Here is an 18572-nt window from a genome sequence, read left to right as displayed (position 1 = left end):
GTACTTTGAATAATTCTCCAAGCAACAGTAAGCCATAGAAAGCAAACTAGAAAACTTAAAATTTCCTCTCTTCTAAAATAATGCCCTTTTCAATCATTTGTAATTATTCCAAAAATAGAATACTTACGGATAAAGTATGAAGAAGCTGGCCTGTGATAGAATTCCATACTTTCAAAAGGAAATTGTTCACTGCAGTAATAACTGTGGTGTCATATCGATCCCAGGCCACCATAGTCACCTTAAGTTTGGTGACCTTGTCTTCTCCAGATGGCAAATTGTTCCTAAACAAAATAATTTCAGGGTTAATAGATATTGAACAAAGGAGCATCTAAATAGCAAATTATGAAAAAAAAATCTCTCTAGAAGCATGCAACTTTTTAGATAAAAAAATCCTAAACTATCTTTAGGATTTTTATCTAAAAGGTTGCATGCTTCTAGAGAGATTTTTGGGCTGGTGCACTGGGGCGACCCAGAGGGAGGGTAGGGAGGGAGGAGGAGGAGGGTTCAGGATGGGGAACGGGTATACCTGTGGTGGACTCATTTTGATATTTGGCAAAACTAATACAATATTGTAAAGTTTAAAAAATAAATAAAAATTTAAAAAAATCCTAAACTATCTTTAACTACACATGAAATAAAATAATAAAAGTATTAATATCACATAGGGCAACATCTATAGGCTTATTTTATGGAGGAAAAAAAACACAGAATGACAAAAATTTTATAGTTAGCTAAATGAGAGCAATAAAAAAGTGAAGTTAGAAAGGAATCTTTAGATACCTTGAAAAGTAAAATACAAGGCCATGTTGGCTACCAGAAAATATGAGGAAAACATAATTAAATGGATACTTTATTCCTTTAAATATTCATTTTTTGAAACTAAAATAGGTATACAAAAAAGCAGTAAGAAATTCAGTTAATTGATTTAATCAAATGACATTATCAGTAGCTGACTATGACTACAAAGTTGATTCTATATTGTTATTAATGGGAAAATAATTAATTTCAGGATCATACCCTAAAGAAACTGTTGTATCCTAAAGAGATAGGTAATTACGTATCTTCCAGTTAACAGTGAAGATGATCAAATGTAATTCTGATTAACTGTATTTATAATGTTGAGTAGAATACTAACGGAGAAGGCAATGGCACCCCTCTCCAGTATTTTTGCCTAGAAAATCCCACGGATGGAGGAGCCTGGTAGGCTGCAGTCCATGGGGTCGCTAGAGTCGGACATGACTGAGTGACTTCACTTTCACTTTTCACTTTCATGCATTGGAGAAGGAAATGGCAACCCACTCCAGTGTTCTTGCCTGGAGAATCCCAGGGACGGGGAAGCCTGGTGGGCTGCCGTCTATGGGGTCGCACAGAGTCGGACATGACTGAAGCGACTTAGCAGCAGCAGCAGCAGCGGGAATACTAACAATATGAAACATAAAGGTATTCTCAGTAAGTCAGGGAAATATCTAAAAATATGGTGACATTTAATATGGACAACCATCAAAGCTGCCTAGTATAAAAAAATATAAAAATGACTTATAGAAAACTAGGGCAGAGAATGATTCTATAGGCATTAGTAAAGCACAGAGATCTTTGGATCACAAGAGACCAGAAGTTTGAGTGACTCAGATATGTTCCTATCACCCAATCTGTCAATCAACGGTTAAAGACAGTGTTCTTAGAGACTAAACACAGATACAAATTTCTACCAATTAACTCCAAATTAAAAATATATTTGTTTTCATTATTAAATAGAACACAATAATGTAAAAGATAGTATACTATATGAGAATTACTAAAATATCTAACATCCAATCTTACCCAGTCATTTTAGTAGCCATATCTAGTACTATACTCTTCCATTCTTGTTGCTGATATTGCCAAATTCTTGCTGTTCCATCTCTACTTCCACTAACAAATCTTAAACTGCAAAAAAACAGTTAAAATATTCTTATTGCCTTTCTCTAGAATGGAAATCACTACTTTTCTAATTATAAAAGTAATACATTCATCCTCATACACTTCTGTGGATAATGAAAATGGTACACTTTGGGAAGCAGTTTGGCAGTTCCTCAAAATGATAAACAGTACCACATGACTCAACAATTCTACTCCTCCATAAGTATACAAGAGCAATGAAAACATAAGTTCACAGAAAAACATCTACACAAATATTCATTGTATTATTCATTATATTTCAAAAGTGATGACAACCTAAATGTTGATCAACTGGTAGATGGATAAACATATTGTATAGCCATACAATTGAATTCTTGACAGCCATAAAAGGAAATCAAATTCTTATACATGCTTCAACATGGATGAATCTTGAAAACATCATGCTAAGTAAAAAAAAGTCACAAAAGACCAAATACTGTATGATTCCATTTATATTAAACATCCAGAATAGGCAAATCTGCAAAAATAAAAAGTGGATTAATGGTTGTTCAGAGCTGAGGGTAGGGGTGTAGAAAGATGGGAAATTGAAAGCTAAAGGGTATGTATATTGGAATTCTTTTGGGGGCGATGACAATGTTCTAGGGATATGGGATTAAGAGATGCAAACTACTATGTATAAAATAGATAAGCAATAAGGATATAAGAGTAAAGCATGGAGAAATATAGTGATTATAATAACTTTAAATGAAGCATAATCTATAAAAATATTGAATCACCATCTTTTATACCTGAAATTAATATAATCTTATAAATCAAAAATATTTTAATTAAAAAATAAAATAAAGGTGATCATAGTGAAGGCTGCACAGCCCTGGGGATATATTTAAAACACTGAATTTTATGTGGAATGCATCTCAATAAAACTGAATAAAAATATATTCGTTAACCTATAACTATAACGTATCACTATCTGGAACTTAGTTTCTATTCTTTCAGACTTCATATATACACATACATTTATATATTCCTACTACAGGGAATAGAATTACAATACAAAGGAAGATCCCTTGGAGGAGGGCATGGCAATCCACTCCAGTATTCTTGCCTGGAGGATCCCATAGACAGAAAAGCCTGGCGGGCTACAGTCCATAGGGTCACAAAGAGTCGAACATGACTGAAGCGACTTACCACACACACACACACACACACACACACTGACTTATAGTGTTTTTCCAGATGCTGCAACTAGAGTTTGCATACCACAACGAAAATGGAAGATCCCATGTCCCAATGAAAATGGAAGACCCCATATCTTATGTGTTATACATATATCTACATATATTTTATGCATTCATGGCATACCTTTCTCTTAATATTTTCAATATTTCTAAGCTATGTGATTTGTCTGAGTTTTTTCAAATTATCACAAATCTCCAAAAAGTTTTCTAATGTATTAATTTAAAAAAGTATTCATAAGTGGACCTGCACAGTTCAAATCTATGTTTTTCAAAGGTCAACTGTATTTTATAGATATATTTCTCTGTTTACAAATATAAAAGTTATCATCCCTTTCAATAATTATTCAACAATTGGATCTATCAAAATTTAATCAACCACTTAATGAACATTTTTACTATTTCCAGTCTTTGCCATTATAAATAATGCTGTGATGGATATCTCTATACACATCTTTGTGAAACCTTATATATATCTTTGCTGAGTCAAAGGACAGGCACATTTTTTAAAAAACAAAAATCTTGTTCCAACTTCAGATTTGGCCACAGATGCGCACACTAGGAGCTGTCAAATCAAGGACATTTTCCTAGTTTAATGGTATAACGGACTCTTTCATGAAGAATTTATACTTTTTCTGCATCTTTTCTCTATAATATTCCCCCTTCAGGGTAGGCACATTTTGAAAGCTTTTGACATACTGCCAAATTATTTCCCTAAAAAGTTCTTTTTTAAAAAACAATTTACAGTTATCATCAAAGTTGTGGGATAGTGCCTATTTTTCCTAAACCCTTGTCAATACTGGATGCTATGATTCTTCAATATCTTGTCATTCTGAAAGAAAAAATTGTTATTGTTATTCTAAATTGCATTTCTCTTGATTATTAGTAAAATTAGACATCTTTTGATATATGTACTGGCCACATAATTTAGATAAAATAATGTTTTACATTTAAGGAAAAAGGTAAAGAATTTTAAAAATTCAGATACTCCTAGTATGAAAGAATAGTAGCTATACAAACCTTTACATGTATACTCAGTATGGTACAATAAAACAACCTTAAAAATTATTTGAAGGTTTTTTCATTCCTAATAAATATATCACTCTTGGTGGATCATTATTATTTACTCTTGCATTGAATGAAGATGAACATATTTATCATAGTAATCACCCGGTGTTTGAAAAGTATTTAATAGTAAAACATGGTCACTCACATAATGTCCTTATAGACAGATAAGGATACAAATTTATGCCAAGTGGATAAATTTTAAAATCTATTCTAGGTCAATCTGTAGGCCAAGGCAGAAAGTTATCACCTTCTGGGGATGATACATTTGAGAGGGTGCAAGAATACTTGTCTATAATTTCTGAGTTAACAGACATAGGAAATGTGTATCATATGAATAGTAGAGACAGTAACCAATCTAGATATTCAGAGGAAGACAGACAGCTAAAATCTAGAGGAGTCAGGAAAGGCTTCAGGTAGGGTATGAACCTTAAAAGAAAGACAGAACTTAGAGAAGAAAAAGAGACAGGAAGGAGAAGGAAATAAAAGGAAGGAGAGCAGAAGGGAAAGGGAAGACATAGGAGGGATAGAACAGGAGTGAAAGGAAGTAGGGTATGATTATTCCTGGTATTAGGTAAAGTATAAGCAAAAGAATGGATGAGAAAATGCATATGGACTATAATAATAATGATGACTAAATCAATTGGGCTGGATCTGAGTATTTAAATAGGGAATAGTAGATGAGAAAAGAATGTAGGCCTAAGTCAAGTTGTAGAGAATTCTGAATGTCAGGCTAAAACATCTGAATTCTATCCTACAGACAAAGAGGAAACACTAAAAATTTCTGAATAGAGCAAAGTTAATCTGACAGAAATGGATAAGACACATTTAGAAGGGAGAAGAATATTGAAGGTAATGGGTCAAATAATGGAATTCTTGACCAAGGTGGATGATAACAGAAAGGGAAAAAGCAAAATAAACAAAAAAAGAAATCATTCATACAGGAAGAATTGATAGACTATGGCTACTATTTGGATGGGAGCTTAGAAGATCTGGGATGAGAATGTCATCAAAAAGAGACAACAGCTTTCAGTTTAACTAGACAGAAATAAAACATCTATAGTAGACGTAGCTTTTTCTGAAGACATAGAGGTAAAATATGTGAAACATCTGTTTATACAGATATGCACTACATAATTACCTGTCTCCATTGTTACAGAACTGAACAGCAACAACTTTGTCCTAAGACATAAAACAAAAGGTTTGTGATTAGAATTAATTTATTTTTAAAATAAAGTACTCTTTTCCTCAAATTCACATGCAAAAGTATCATTAAGTGGATTTTTTTAATGTTATAATTTTCTTTTAAAAAAAAATCTCTAATTTTCTTTAAAAAAATTAATAAAGACTGAAATTATTAACTAAGGAGGAATAGTTATCAGCAGTAATTTGAGACAAACTTGTTTCTAAACATAAGCAAATCTGTTTCTAAACCAAAATCTCAAGAGACAAGATAGTTCTGAATAGGTATTAGTTTATTATATTCCCCATAATAAAACAACACACTAAAATGCCACTTTAAAATAATTCATTTAATAGTAGTTGAATTAAATTTTTCACTTAACCTTTTTTTAATTTCAGAAAACAAATCAGTCATTTGCTGTTTCTCACATGGTTTATTTAATTATTTTACAATGAATTCATTTGACAGTCTTTAGGTATCTTAACTTAGATACTGTTGTTTGAATCTTCCTTTATGACTAAACTACACTTATTACAAATATAATGTGTACTGTAGTGATTATACTATAGTAATGCACCTTCAAATGTGGTGAACATTTTCACAAACCACAATTATTGAACTAAATTTGAACTTAACTTCTTTTAATTTTTTTATTTGCACTTAAATTTTAATAAAAACCTCAGATACTAAATGTCTTCATATTTAGTTACTTTTTCATTTTAAAACACATTAAACCATCTTCATATGTTCAGACATATCTGTGATTCACACTGTTCCATGATTTCACTGAGTATTTTTATCTGATAGATTCAGGACACTCACTGTCAGTTCCAATAACTAGTTTTAGATGTTAGGAAAGGACATCTTATTTTCAATGACTAACAGCTGCCACTAATTTCAACAGGGAATGTTTAAGTTTTCTGACCTTTTTTATCTGGGCCTCTGCCAAAAACCCTCTACCAATCAATTTTTCTTCATCTTTTCTCCCTCAATTATTTCCCATTTATTTATTACTTCCTCTTTTCTCAGCTCTCAATAAATGTGACCATACTGTATATACACCTTGCCTGGGTGGTAACTGTAAAGATGCCTCCTTTGTGTGGTCTAGCACAACTGGATTTTTCCTACTGGATACTCTCAAGATTGAGATTGTTATATATTTCCTAAGTTTTTGTATTTCACAATTTAAATAATATTCCAGGATTTTAGTATCTAGGAATAAGTTACAGCAAGTTGAGAGCTCAGCTTGGGTCAGTAACTCTTCATAAGCTGAATATTCAATTATGTTCATATGATAAGACAAAAGAAGGAGGTTGTTTCCAAAAGTTCAAGGAAAAGTTTCTAACAGGGGTCTCTGTTTTACTCAAGTTTCAGGAACATGAATGATTCTGGAACTCACAAAGTATCTTTTTTAAAATTTATCTTTCAGGGAAATTTTGTGTTTTACTGATATGTACTAATACTATTCCAAATCAATTAAGCATCAAAAGTAGTAGGAACAGTAATAGTAAGACTTGTAAAGCTGAGTACGTTCAGATGCAGACTATATAGCTTTGACAATGAGGAACACGAGATCCACAGTGAGTTGAAACAAATATTCCCATTTTCAACAGTAAACAACTGTCTGGAGAAGAAGGTAAGGAAATAAAGAGGAGGAAGAAGTAAAAGGTATACAGGGATATAAATAAACAATAATGGCTCCAAAATTTCTTGTAAATGTCACACAACAGTGGAGAGAGCTTAAGAAGAAAATTCCCAGGCACCAATGGCTGTCACCCTAGTATAAAACTTCCCTGTATGGAAGGCTGTTGTTGACAATTAAATGGGATTAGATTTCAGGAGTCTGATGGCATTCTGAAAATAATCAAACTAAGACCAATGAGCTAAGTTCAGTAAAAAGAATTTTCTTCCTAAGATGTACCTTAATATGTCTTTTAATAAGTAGACTTCAAAGTAACAAACACTTATATGATTAATAAAGCAGGCTAAAACATGATTTTTTTAATAAATTATTACTGTAACATATATTTTTCCCTTCTCATATAGTCAGAAATTGTCTTAAATACTATAAGCATACTAAATCAGAATTTCATACCAATCTTCACCACTAAAGAGACATCTTACCATACAGTCTCAGGACCAATCTATATTAGATTAGAGATCAGCAAAGAAGAAATAAAACCGGCTTCCCATGGGTGTTTAAAAAGAAAGCATGATATTCAAGTTTTTCATTTTGTTCTTACCGTATGTGACTCTAATTCGGCAATTTTCTCAGGGATCTCAGAACCCAAATAATATATTCTAATCACATGGTCAGTGCTACCTGTTGTAATAAACATACCACCTAGAGGATTAAAAAATAAACAAACATTTAAGAAAATTATACCAAGAAACTTTCAAAACCCTCTGATTGCTTCCTTAGTTATACTTTACCTTATTAATAAAAAAGTCTTCAACAAACACAAAGTTATCTTCTAACTAAGGCATATTAATATCTCAGAGAAAAATAAGTAAAATTCAAGAAAAACAAGAGGAATATTTAAGGAACAACTATATCACTCACCCAATAAAAACACAACTTTTACACCAAATACAGGCCTTTGGATCATAAACACTAAAAGCCTTGAGGAATTCATTTCTTTATATCTTATAAAAACATAATGTTCCAAACTTATTTATAAAATAATCTATATTTACAATTCTCTGTATAGTGGCTGTAGTGGTTAAGGGTGAAAACTAGCAGCTTTTGGGATGATGAAAAAAATTCTAGAGATGGATGGTGGTAATATATGCAGAACAATGTGAATGTATTTAATGCCATAGAACTGTACACTTAAAAATGTTTCTTAAAATGGAAAATTTAATGCTATATTTTACACCAACAAAAAATAGAAGGTTAATTAGCATACAATTCTTAACAGCAGTAGAAAAACACTGTTTACATACTGAGAACAGGTCTTCTATACGAAGCCACAGTACATGTTTTCTGAAAAGTCAGGGTAGGATTTTCATGTTGAATTATGTGTGAGTGTTGGGGGAAGGCTGTACTTTCTACCAACTAAATTCATTGTTACATAAAAACATATTAATTGTAAATAAGAAAAAAACTCAAATTCTATGATATGTTAATTAGAATTCACAAAGGTCTACTATAACATTTTTAGTATGTGTCTATTAATTCTTGAACATAGGCATTTTCTCCAAAAACCTGAAAAATATTTTACAACTGAAAAATCTTTTATAACTGGATTATTCAATATTTTAGGCACTAAAAAAAACACTCAATTTTTATACATACCAGAACTGAAAGATGAACAAGATATCTGAACTCCAGGTCTAGATCTCTCAGTAAATTTCACTGGGCGATCTCTAAGAGAAAAGTAAGATGTTTTTATTTTTCATCATGTTCTTTTAATGTACAAGAATTTTAGCACACTGCTAGACATTGACAGATTTATCATCAATATTATAGAAAGCACAAAACTGAGGTAGTCAAAAGGTACTATTTCCACTATTGAAGTTAAAAATGCATTTAAACTTACAAACATACTTTATGCCACCAGTATTATTATTTTAGCTTTACAAATAAGTTACCATGTTACTTACTACCACCATGAAAAAAAGTTCAAGGTGTTCTTACCACAGTAAGAAATGAAACAAATACTCCTTATCAAAATTTTGTGTATAGTCTCTTCAACATTGGTTTCATAAAAAATTTACTCTAAAATCTCTAACATCCAATTGAAGTCAGTATGGATGTGTACACACACATCCATGCACACATAATTTACATATTTAATACATGAACTATCAAGAATCTCTCAAGATGATAAAGAAATATGAACATTCTTTTCATAAAATTTTTAACAAAATTCTCAACTTACTTAAACTTCATTGTTTTCACATGCCATTGCCAGAAACAGATTGTTCCATCAGCACCAGTAGAAGTGAGGTATCTGGTTGTGCCTTTAGTTGATGGACAAAACTGGAAAAAAAATTCTAATTAGAATAGAAATCTTTCATGTTTCAACTTAATCTCAGTTTCAAGAAATTAGTTATTTAAATTTCCTAGATTAATGGACATCTTATTAAAAATTAAAATATAAAAAAACTGTAGAGAAAGTCAGTCATTTAATTTAGGATGAAATATTTTAGTCCTAAAGACACTTATTTAAAAATTATTCAATACAACACTTAAAGATTATTATTTCACTGCTTTTAAAGGAGAAAACACAAAGTCATTACTAGTTAAACCATTATAAATCTGAATACATGCTTATATACCAACAACATAAAATTTTTATAGTTTATCCGAAAAAGGCATCAAAAGAAAATCTAAAAATCAGTAACTAGGAAGGTACAAGTCTAAGTATTTGGGTTTTAACATTTTAAACTCTTAACTTCAATGAAGTACAATGGAAATTTTGGCATTTTTAAATCTAAATCATTTTCATGTACATGGATAATATAAGTCAAATGTCTGTATGTATCATTGTGGAAAAAAGATTTAAAAATATAAATTGAGTTGCCAATTTGAAGTATGACTACTATTCTAGATAAACCACAGATGGTCTTAGTCACGTAGGATTCTCAAGCTCTAACGCTCAATATTTTAGACATCCTCAGAAGAGAATAAGGGGAAAGTTAACTGTACTCCTGATGTCTGGCACACAGGAAGACTGAAAATCAAACCAGGGTCTCGAGCATGCCCATGAGTTTTAAAAATCCCAAATGAGGAATTTCCTGGCAATCCAGTGGTTAGGACTCAGTGCTTTCACTGCCGTATCCTGGGTTCAATTTCTGGTTGGGGAACTAAGATCCTATAAGCCATGCAGCATGGCCAAATAAATAATTTTAAAAAATTAAAATTCCAAATAAACATAATGAATACCTTCCACTGAGATGAAGATTAAGGATTAAGATGAATATGACTTGAATAAATTTTAAATTCATATCAAAAGCAAAAAATCATTATAGGTATTAGAAGTCATTTATTTAGTTTTCTTGTTTGGAAGCACAGAACTTCTAAATACTACAAAGCTTAAATCAAACAAAAAATATCAATTAATATTATCCATTAAGAGCTGATAAATAGTAAAGAAACCAGTGCTCAGGTAGTACACTTATATATTCATTTCTGAGCTACAGAAGCTTGCATCAGAAAGCTTAATCCACAATCTATAGCAGAAGCCTCCAAATTATAGCCCATACACCAAATCCAGTTTCCTGCTTGTTTATGTAAATAAAGTTTTATTGGTACACAGTCACCTTAAACTGGCTGTGGTTGCTTTGCACTACAACAGCAAAGTAGTTGCTGCTGCAGCTGTCGCTTCAGTCATGTCTGACTCTGTGCAACCCCATAGATGGCAGCCCACCAGGCTCCCCCGAACCTGGGATTCTCCAGGCAAGAACACTGGAGTGGGTTGCCATTTCCTTCTCCAAGGCATGTAAGTAAAAAGTGAAAGTGAAGTTGCTCAGTATGAAATAGAGGCCATATGGTCTGCAAAGCCTAATATATTTACTATCTGGCTGGTAAATATGCTGATCTAGGATCTACAGGAATGAGACAATAAAATATGAAATAGTATGATTTTATGCAGATGACACCACCCTTATGGCAGAAAGTAAAGAAGAACTAAAGAGCCTCTTGATGAAAGTGAAAGAGGAGAGTGAAAAAGTTGGCTTAAAGCTCAACATTCAGAAAATTAAGATTGTGGCATCCAGTCCCATCACTTCATGGCAGATAGATGGGGAAACAGTGGAAACAGTGGCCGACTTTATTTTTCTGGGCTCCAAAATCACTGCAGATGATGATTACAGCCATGAAATTAAAAGATGCTTACTCCTTGGAAGGAAAGTTATGACCAACCTAGATAGCATATTAAAAAGCAGAGACATTCTTTTGCCAACAAAGGTCCGTCTAGTCAAGGCTATGGTTTTTCTAGTGGTTATGTATGGATATGAGAGTTGGACTATAAAGAAAGCTGAGCGCCGAAGAATTGATGCTCTTGAACTCTGGTGTTAGAGAAGACTCTTGAGAGTCCCTTGGACTGCAAGGAGATCCAACCAGTCCATCCTAAAGGAGATCAGTCCTGGGTGTTCATTGGAAGGACTGATGTTGAAGCTGAAACTCCAATATTTTGGCCACCTGATGTGAAGAGCTGACTCATTGGAAAATACCCTGATGCTGGGAAAGATTGAGGGCGGGAGGAGAAAGGGACAACAGGATGAGATGGTTGGATGGCATCATCGACTCGATGGACATGGGTTTGGGTGGACTCCGGGAGTTGGTGATGGACAGGGAGGCCTGGCATGCTGTGGTTCATGGGGTCACAAAGAGTCGGACACGACTGAATGACTGAACTGAACTGAACTGATTAAGTTTGAAGAAATACTAAAACCTTTATTATCCTCATTATACTTTAATTTTTTCAATCACAAAGGGGAATTCAGTCCATAAATGTATCTATTTTTGTATTTAATGTATTTTTAATTAATTAATTATTTTTGGCTGCACTGGGTCTTCATTACTATGAATGCGCTTTCTCTAGTTGCAGCAAGCGGGGACTACTCTTCATTATGGTGCATAGGCTTCTCATCATAGTGGCTTCCCTTGTACAGCATAGGATCTAGACATGTGGGTTTTAGTAGTTGCAGCTTGCCGGTTCTAGAGCATGGACTCAGTAGTTGTGGCACCTGGGCTTAGTTGCCCTGCAGAATGTGGGATCTTCTGGTACCAAGGACTGAACTCAAGTTCCCTGCATTAACAGGCAGACTCCCAACTACTGGACTACCAAGGAAGCCCCATTTTTGGGTTGTTTTTAAATGAGAAATCATGTTTAAGATTAGAAAATTAAAACACATGTGCATTTTTGAATATAATTTTTATTACATTACAATTACAATTTTAATACATAGTTATTGAATAAAAGCTAGGAAATACAGAAAAACAGAACAAAAGCTATTCATAATCCCACTATCCAGAGGCAACCACTATTAACACCATACCATGTTACTTCAATTTTATTTAAAGAAGAAAGAAACTGAAAAAATAATAATATACTACAATGTTAATAGAGATAATTAGCAAAGAATAAAACATATAGAATGCATGCTAAATGATGATTATTACTATGAACAATAGTAGTAACTGTTTGGCTGCGACGGCACAGAGCGTGGTCAAGAGACCTACCCCACATCCGAGGTCAGGGGCAGAAGCCGGGAGGACCCCATGCCCGAGGGACAGTGGCCAGGAGGAGTTACCCCATGTCCGAGGTCAGTGGCAGTGGCCAAGAGTGCCATGCTGCGAGGGCGCAGGAATGGCCAAGAGGAACTACCCTACGTCTGAGGTCAGGGGCGGCAGCTGAGAGGAGCTACCCCACGTCCGAGGTCAGGGGTGGCGGCTGAGAGCGCCAGGCTGCGACAGCCCAGGAGAGGCTGAGAGGAGCTACCCCACGACCGAGGTCAGGGGCGGCAGCCGGGAGGAGCAACCTCACATCCAAGGAGTAGTGGCTGCGGGGGTGGCAGGAGGGCCTACAGGAGCTATTCCACATTCAAAGCAGGAAGGGCGGCGGTAAGGAGATACCCCTCATCCAAGGTAAGGAGCAGCGGCTGCACTTTGCTGGAGCAGCAGTGAAGAGATACCCCACGTCCAAGGTAAGAGAAACCCAAGTAAGATGGTAGCTTGTTGCAAAAGGACATCAGAGGGCAGACACACTGAAACCATAATCACAGAAAACTAGTCAAACTAATCACACTAGGACCGCAGCCTTGTCTAATTCAATGAAACTAACCCATGCACTTGGGGCCACCCAAGACGGGTGGATCATAGTGGAGAGGTCTGACAGAATGTGGTCCACTGGAGAAGGGAATGGTAAACCATGTCAATATTCTTGCCTTAAGAACCCAATGAACAGTATGAAAAGGCTAAATGATAGGATACTAAAAGAGGAACTCCCCAGATCAGTAGGTGCCCAATATGCTACTGGAGATCAGTTATTTCTGGAGAAATAACTCCAGAAAGAATGAAGGGATGGAGCCAAAGAAAAAAGAATACCCAGCTGTGGATGTGACTGGTGATAGAAGCAAGGTCCGATGCTTTAAAGAGCAATATTGCATAGGAACCTGGAATGTCAGGTCCATGAATCAAGGCAAATTGGAAGTGGTCAAACAAGAGATGGCAAGAGTGAATGTCGACATCTAGGAATCAATGAACTAAAATGGACTGGAATGTGTGAATTTAACTCAGATGACCATTATGTCTACTACTACGGTCAGGAAACCCTCAGAAGAAAGGGAGTAGCCATCATGGTCAACAAAAGGGTCCGAAATGCAGTACTTGGATGCAATCTCAAAAACGACAGAATGATCTCTGTTCGTTTCCAAGGCAAACCATTCAATATCACAGTAATCCAAGTCTATGCCCCAACCAGTAATGCTGGAGAAGCTGAAGTTGAACGGCTCTATGAAGACCTAAAAGACCTTTTAGAACTAACATCCAAAAAAGATGTCCTTTTCATTATAGGGGACTGGAATGCAAAAGTAGGAAGTCAAGAAACACCTGGAGTAACAGGCAAATTTGGCCTTGGAATACGGAATGAAGCAGGGCAAAGACGAATAGAGTTTTGCCAAGAAAATGCACTGGACATAACAAACACCCTCTTCCAACAACACAAGAGAAGACTCTACACATGGACATCACCAGATGGTCGACACCGAAATCAGATTGACTATATTCTTTGTAGCCAAAGATGGAGAAGCTCTATACAGTCAGCAAAAACAAGACCAGGAGCTGACTGTGGCTCAGACCATGAACTCCTTATTGCCAAATTCAGACTTAAATTGAAGAAAGTAGGGAAAACCACTAGACCATTCAGGTATGACCTAAATCAAATCCCTTATAATTATACAGTGGAAGTGAGAAATAGATTTAAGGGCCTAGATCTGATAGATAGAGTGCCTGATGAATTATGGATGGAGACATTACATTGCACAGGAGACAGGGATCAAGACCATCCCCATGGAAAAGAAATGCAAAAAAGCAAAATGGCTGTCTGGGGGGGCCTTAAAAATAGCTGTGAAAAGAAGAGAAGCGAAAAGCAAAGGAGAAAAGGAAAGATATAAGCATCTGAATGCAGAGTTCCAAAGAATAGCAAGGAGAGATAAGAAAGCCCCCACCTCAGTGATCAATGCAAAGAAATAGAGGAAAACAACAGAATGGGAAAGACTAGACATCTCTTCAAGAAAATTAGACATACCACGGGAACATTTCATGCAAAGATGGGCTAGATAAAGGACAGAGATGGTATGGACCGAACAGAAGAAGAAGATATTAAGAAGAGGTGGCAAGAATACACAAAAGAACTATACAAAAAACATCTTCATGACCCAGATAATCACGATGGAATGATCACTCACCTACAGCCAGACATCCTCGAATGTGAAGTCAAGTGAGCCTTAGAAAGCATCACTACGAACAAAGCTAGTGGAGGTGATGGAATTCCAGAAGAGCTATTTCAAATCCTAAAAGATGATGCTGTGAAAGTGCTGCACTCAGTATACCAGCAAATTTGGAAAACTCAGCAGTGGCCACAGGCCTGGAAAAGGTCAGTTTTCACTCCAATCCCAAAGAAAGGCAATGCCAAAGAATGCTCAAACTACTGCACAATTGCACTCATCTCACACGCTAGTAAAGTAACGCTCAAAATTCTCCAAGCCAGGCTTCAGCAATACATCAACCGTAAACTTCCAGATGTTCAAACTGGTTTTAGAAAAGGCAGAGGAACCAGAGATCAAATTGCCAACATCTGTTGGATCATAGAAAAAGCAAGAGAGTTCCAGAAAAACATCTATTTCTGCTTTATTGACTATGTCAAAGACTTTGACTGTGTGGATCACAAGAAACTGTGGAAAATTCTGAAAGAGATGCGAATACCATACCACCTGACCTGCCTCTTGAGAAACCTATATGCAGGTCAGGAAGCAATAGTTAGGACTGGACATGGAACAACAGACTGGTTCCAAATAGGAAAAGGAGTACCTCAAGGCTATATATTGTCCCCCTGCTTATTTAACTTATATGCAGAGTACATCATGAGAAATGCTGGGCTGGAAGAAGCACAAGCTGGAATCAAGATTGCCAGGAGAAATGTCAATAACCTCAGGTATGCAGATGACACCACCCTTATGGCAGAAAGTGAAGAAGAACTAAAAATCCTCTTGATGAAAGTGAAAGAGGAGAGTGAAAAAGTTGGCTTAAAGCTTAACATTCAGAAAACGAAGATCATGGCATCTGGTCCCATCACTTCATGGGAAATAGATGGGGAAACAGTGGAAACAGTGTCAGACTTTATTTTTCGGGGCTCCAAAATGACTGCAGATGGTGACTGCAGCCATGAAATTAAAAGACGTTTACTCCTTGGAAGAAAAGTTATGACTAACCTAGATAGCATGTTGAAAAGCAGAGACATTACTTTGCCAAAAAAGGTCTGTCTAGTCAAGGCTATGATTTTTCCAGTGGTCATGTATGGATGTGAGAGTTGGACTGTGACGAAAGCTGAGTGCCAAAGAATTGATGCTTCTGAACTGTGGTGTTGGAGAAGCCTCTTGAGAGTTCCTTGGACTGCAAGGAGATCCAACCAGTCCATTCTAAAGGAGATCAGCCCTGGAATTTCTTTGGAAGGAATGATGCTAAAGCTAAAACTCCAGTACTTTGGCCACCTCATGCGAAGAGTTGACTAACTGGAAAAGACTCTGATGCTGGGAGGGATTGGGTGCAGGAGGAGAAGGGGATGACAGAGGATGAGATGGCTGGATGGCATCACTGTCCCTATGGACATGAGTCTGAGTGAACTCCGGGAGTTGGTGATGGACAGGGAGGCCTGGTGTGGTGCAATTCATGGGGTCACAAATAGACATGACTGAGCAACTGAACTGAACTGAACTGAACTGACTATGAACAAAAATGAAAGAGTGCTGGTGTGGTAATGAATACAATTTTAAAATAGTAAGTTAATCAGAGAAAGTTTCCCTGGGAATAGTGACAGGCATTTCCATCATTTGGAAAGTAAGGGAATACATCATATGACGATCCAAAGAGGACCATTTCCAAGATATAGAACAGCAAAAGCAAGGGCAGGGGTGTAGCTAGAGTGGTTTAAAGAAGCAGCTAAAGCAGAATGATAACAAGCAATAGGAGATATGTTCAAAGAGAGCAGGGGGCTGAGAATGTAAGGTTTTGTGGGTCACTGTAAAACCTTCGGCTTTAACTCTGAATTTGGAGGCTATTAAAGCTTCTGAGCACCAGTGACATGATTTAATTTCCTTTTTTTAAACCTCCGTCTTAAAATCATTTATGTATCTATGCAGAGGCTAGACGTGGGCAGGAAAGAGGGATGGGAAGAAACAGGTAGATCAGTTAGAAGTCTGTTTCAATAATGTAGGTCACAAATGATGGTGGTTTGAAATACAGTAGTAATGACAAAGGTCATGAGAATTTGTTCAGATTCTGGATATATTTTGAGGGTAGAGTCAACATGATTTGCTAACAAGTTAGATATGCAATGTGAGAAACAAAAAGTCAGGGATGATTACTCTGAGCAACTGAAAGGATGAAGTTGTCATTTGTTTATATGGGAAAAGGTTTGGGAGGAGCAAATATGAGGAAGGAAGACAGGGATTCAATTTTGAAGATGTTGAGTTTGAGATGCCTTGCAGACCTTCATGTGATGATGCTAACTAGGTAACTGAATGTACAAGTATGGAGCTAAAAGATAGGCCCCAAGATGGAAGTACACATTTGGAGTTATCAGCTTACAGATGAAATTTAAAGCCATGAGACTTGATGCGATTACTAAGGGAAAGAATGTTATAGAAAAGTGGTCCATACAAAAGCAACACAAAAAACAAAAACAAAAGAGGTCCATGGATCTCTAGGGCACTTACACACACAAATGAAATGAGATAGAAACTAGAAAATGAAACTATGATGGAGCAAAACAGTTCCATAAACATTTTCAGTAGTAACAAATATTCATATTTTTCATGTTGTATGAGACTATCTCCAAATTTCAGAAACAGTCTGTCAGATAGGATGGTGAGAACACAAGTAACCAGTAATATCCCAAAACAAAATCCAATAGATAATTTCAACCAATCAAAAATTTGACGTATAAATTTTCAAATCCAATATACATTGAACCCAATTCTTGCTAGTGCCTCATAAACAGGTGATATTATTTAAATATTAAAACAAAAATTGCCTGGCATACTTTTTAGTGACTAAAGAACAAAGAAAATTCAATGGGAGTAATTATCTCATCCACAAAAGTGGTCTCCTTGACCAAACTAAAAGAAAGTGTCAAAAGGATTCCTCTGTTTTGCTGTCAACACAAAGAAGAAAACAAAGTTCTTTGAGGAGTATCCAGGACTTTCACTACCAATGTCTGGTAAAAACACTATATGGACAAATATTTAAAAAGCTGATGTACGTCAAACATCAAGTTGAAATAAGAAATTACTGAAAATAAGAATAAAAAATTCCCAAATATTAAACTACACACAACACAAAATCTGAACTGACAAGCATTTTGCATTAAATATTAACACACAGTATGCCAATATTCAAGTTAGAACCTATTCGTATCCTGCCTAAAAGGTATCAGTGTTCCTTAAGGCAATTCCAAGTCTTGTCCCTTGTTCACAAATACAAATGAGATAAATAAGATGTCTTACACTGTACTCAAAAAACCTTTTAAATAACCGTTTTACTTGTCTCTAAACAGAACAGATTTATACGAAAAAGGAACTTTAAACTGCATACCTGTCTGCAAGATAGGGACAAAGCCCTTAAGAGATGAAAATTTTTCTGTTGCCATTCTTTATATTATCCAAACAATGTAACAAAAAACAAGAAAATTCTCATTCTTATATATATTAGAGGTATCTTTGTATTTTTCTTACCTGTATGGAAGTGATAGAAGCTGAATGTCCCTGAAGGACTGCAACTGGCGCACAAGTTCGAAGACACCACACTCTCACAACTTTATCACAACTGCCTGCGGCAATGAGAGTATTTTCATAGTTAACAGCCATGTCAGAAATTTCAGCAGAGTGCCCTCGAAGTGTAGCAAGAAGGCGTCCATCATCTGTTGCCCAGATTTTCACCAAACAGTCATCGGAACCCTACATCA

At 35.6% G+C, this 18572-nt stretch overlaps 1 protein-coding gene across 5 annotated transcripts in view; it reads right to left on the bottom strand.

Moving 5' to 3' along the window:
- The window catches only part of BRWD3 (bromodomain and WD repeat domain containing 3), a 156017-nt gene that overhangs the window by 75168 nt on the left and 62277 nt on the right, over nt 1-18572 (bottom strand). For all 5 annotated transcript variants that reach the window (XM_070365389.1, XM_005908810.2, XM_070365388.1 and 2 more), the window contains 7 exons: nt 18343-18564; nt 9267-9367; nt 8681-8751; nt 7626-7726; nt 5341-5381; nt 1822-1926; nt 128-281 (listed from right to left, as the gene is read on the bottom strand). In XM_070365389.1, the coding sequence (XP_070221490.1) occupies nt 128-281; nt 1822-1926; nt 5341-5381; nt 7626-7726; nt 8681-8751; nt 9267-9367; nt 18343-18564 (795 nt within the window). The remainder of the gene's footprint in view (nt 1-127; nt 282-1821; nt 1927-5340; nt 5382-7625; nt 7727-8680; nt 8752-9266; nt 9368-18342; nt 18565-18572) is intronic.

Source organism: Bos mutus, chromosome X (assembly GCF_027580195.1).
Source record: "Bos mutus isolate GX-2022 chromosome X, NWIPB_WYAK_1.1, whole genome shotgun sequence".
Lineage (NCBI taxonomy): Eukaryota > Metazoa > Chordata > Mammalia > Artiodactyla > Bovidae > Bos > Bos mutus.
This window is presented reverse-complemented; position numbering and strand designations above follow the sequence as displayed.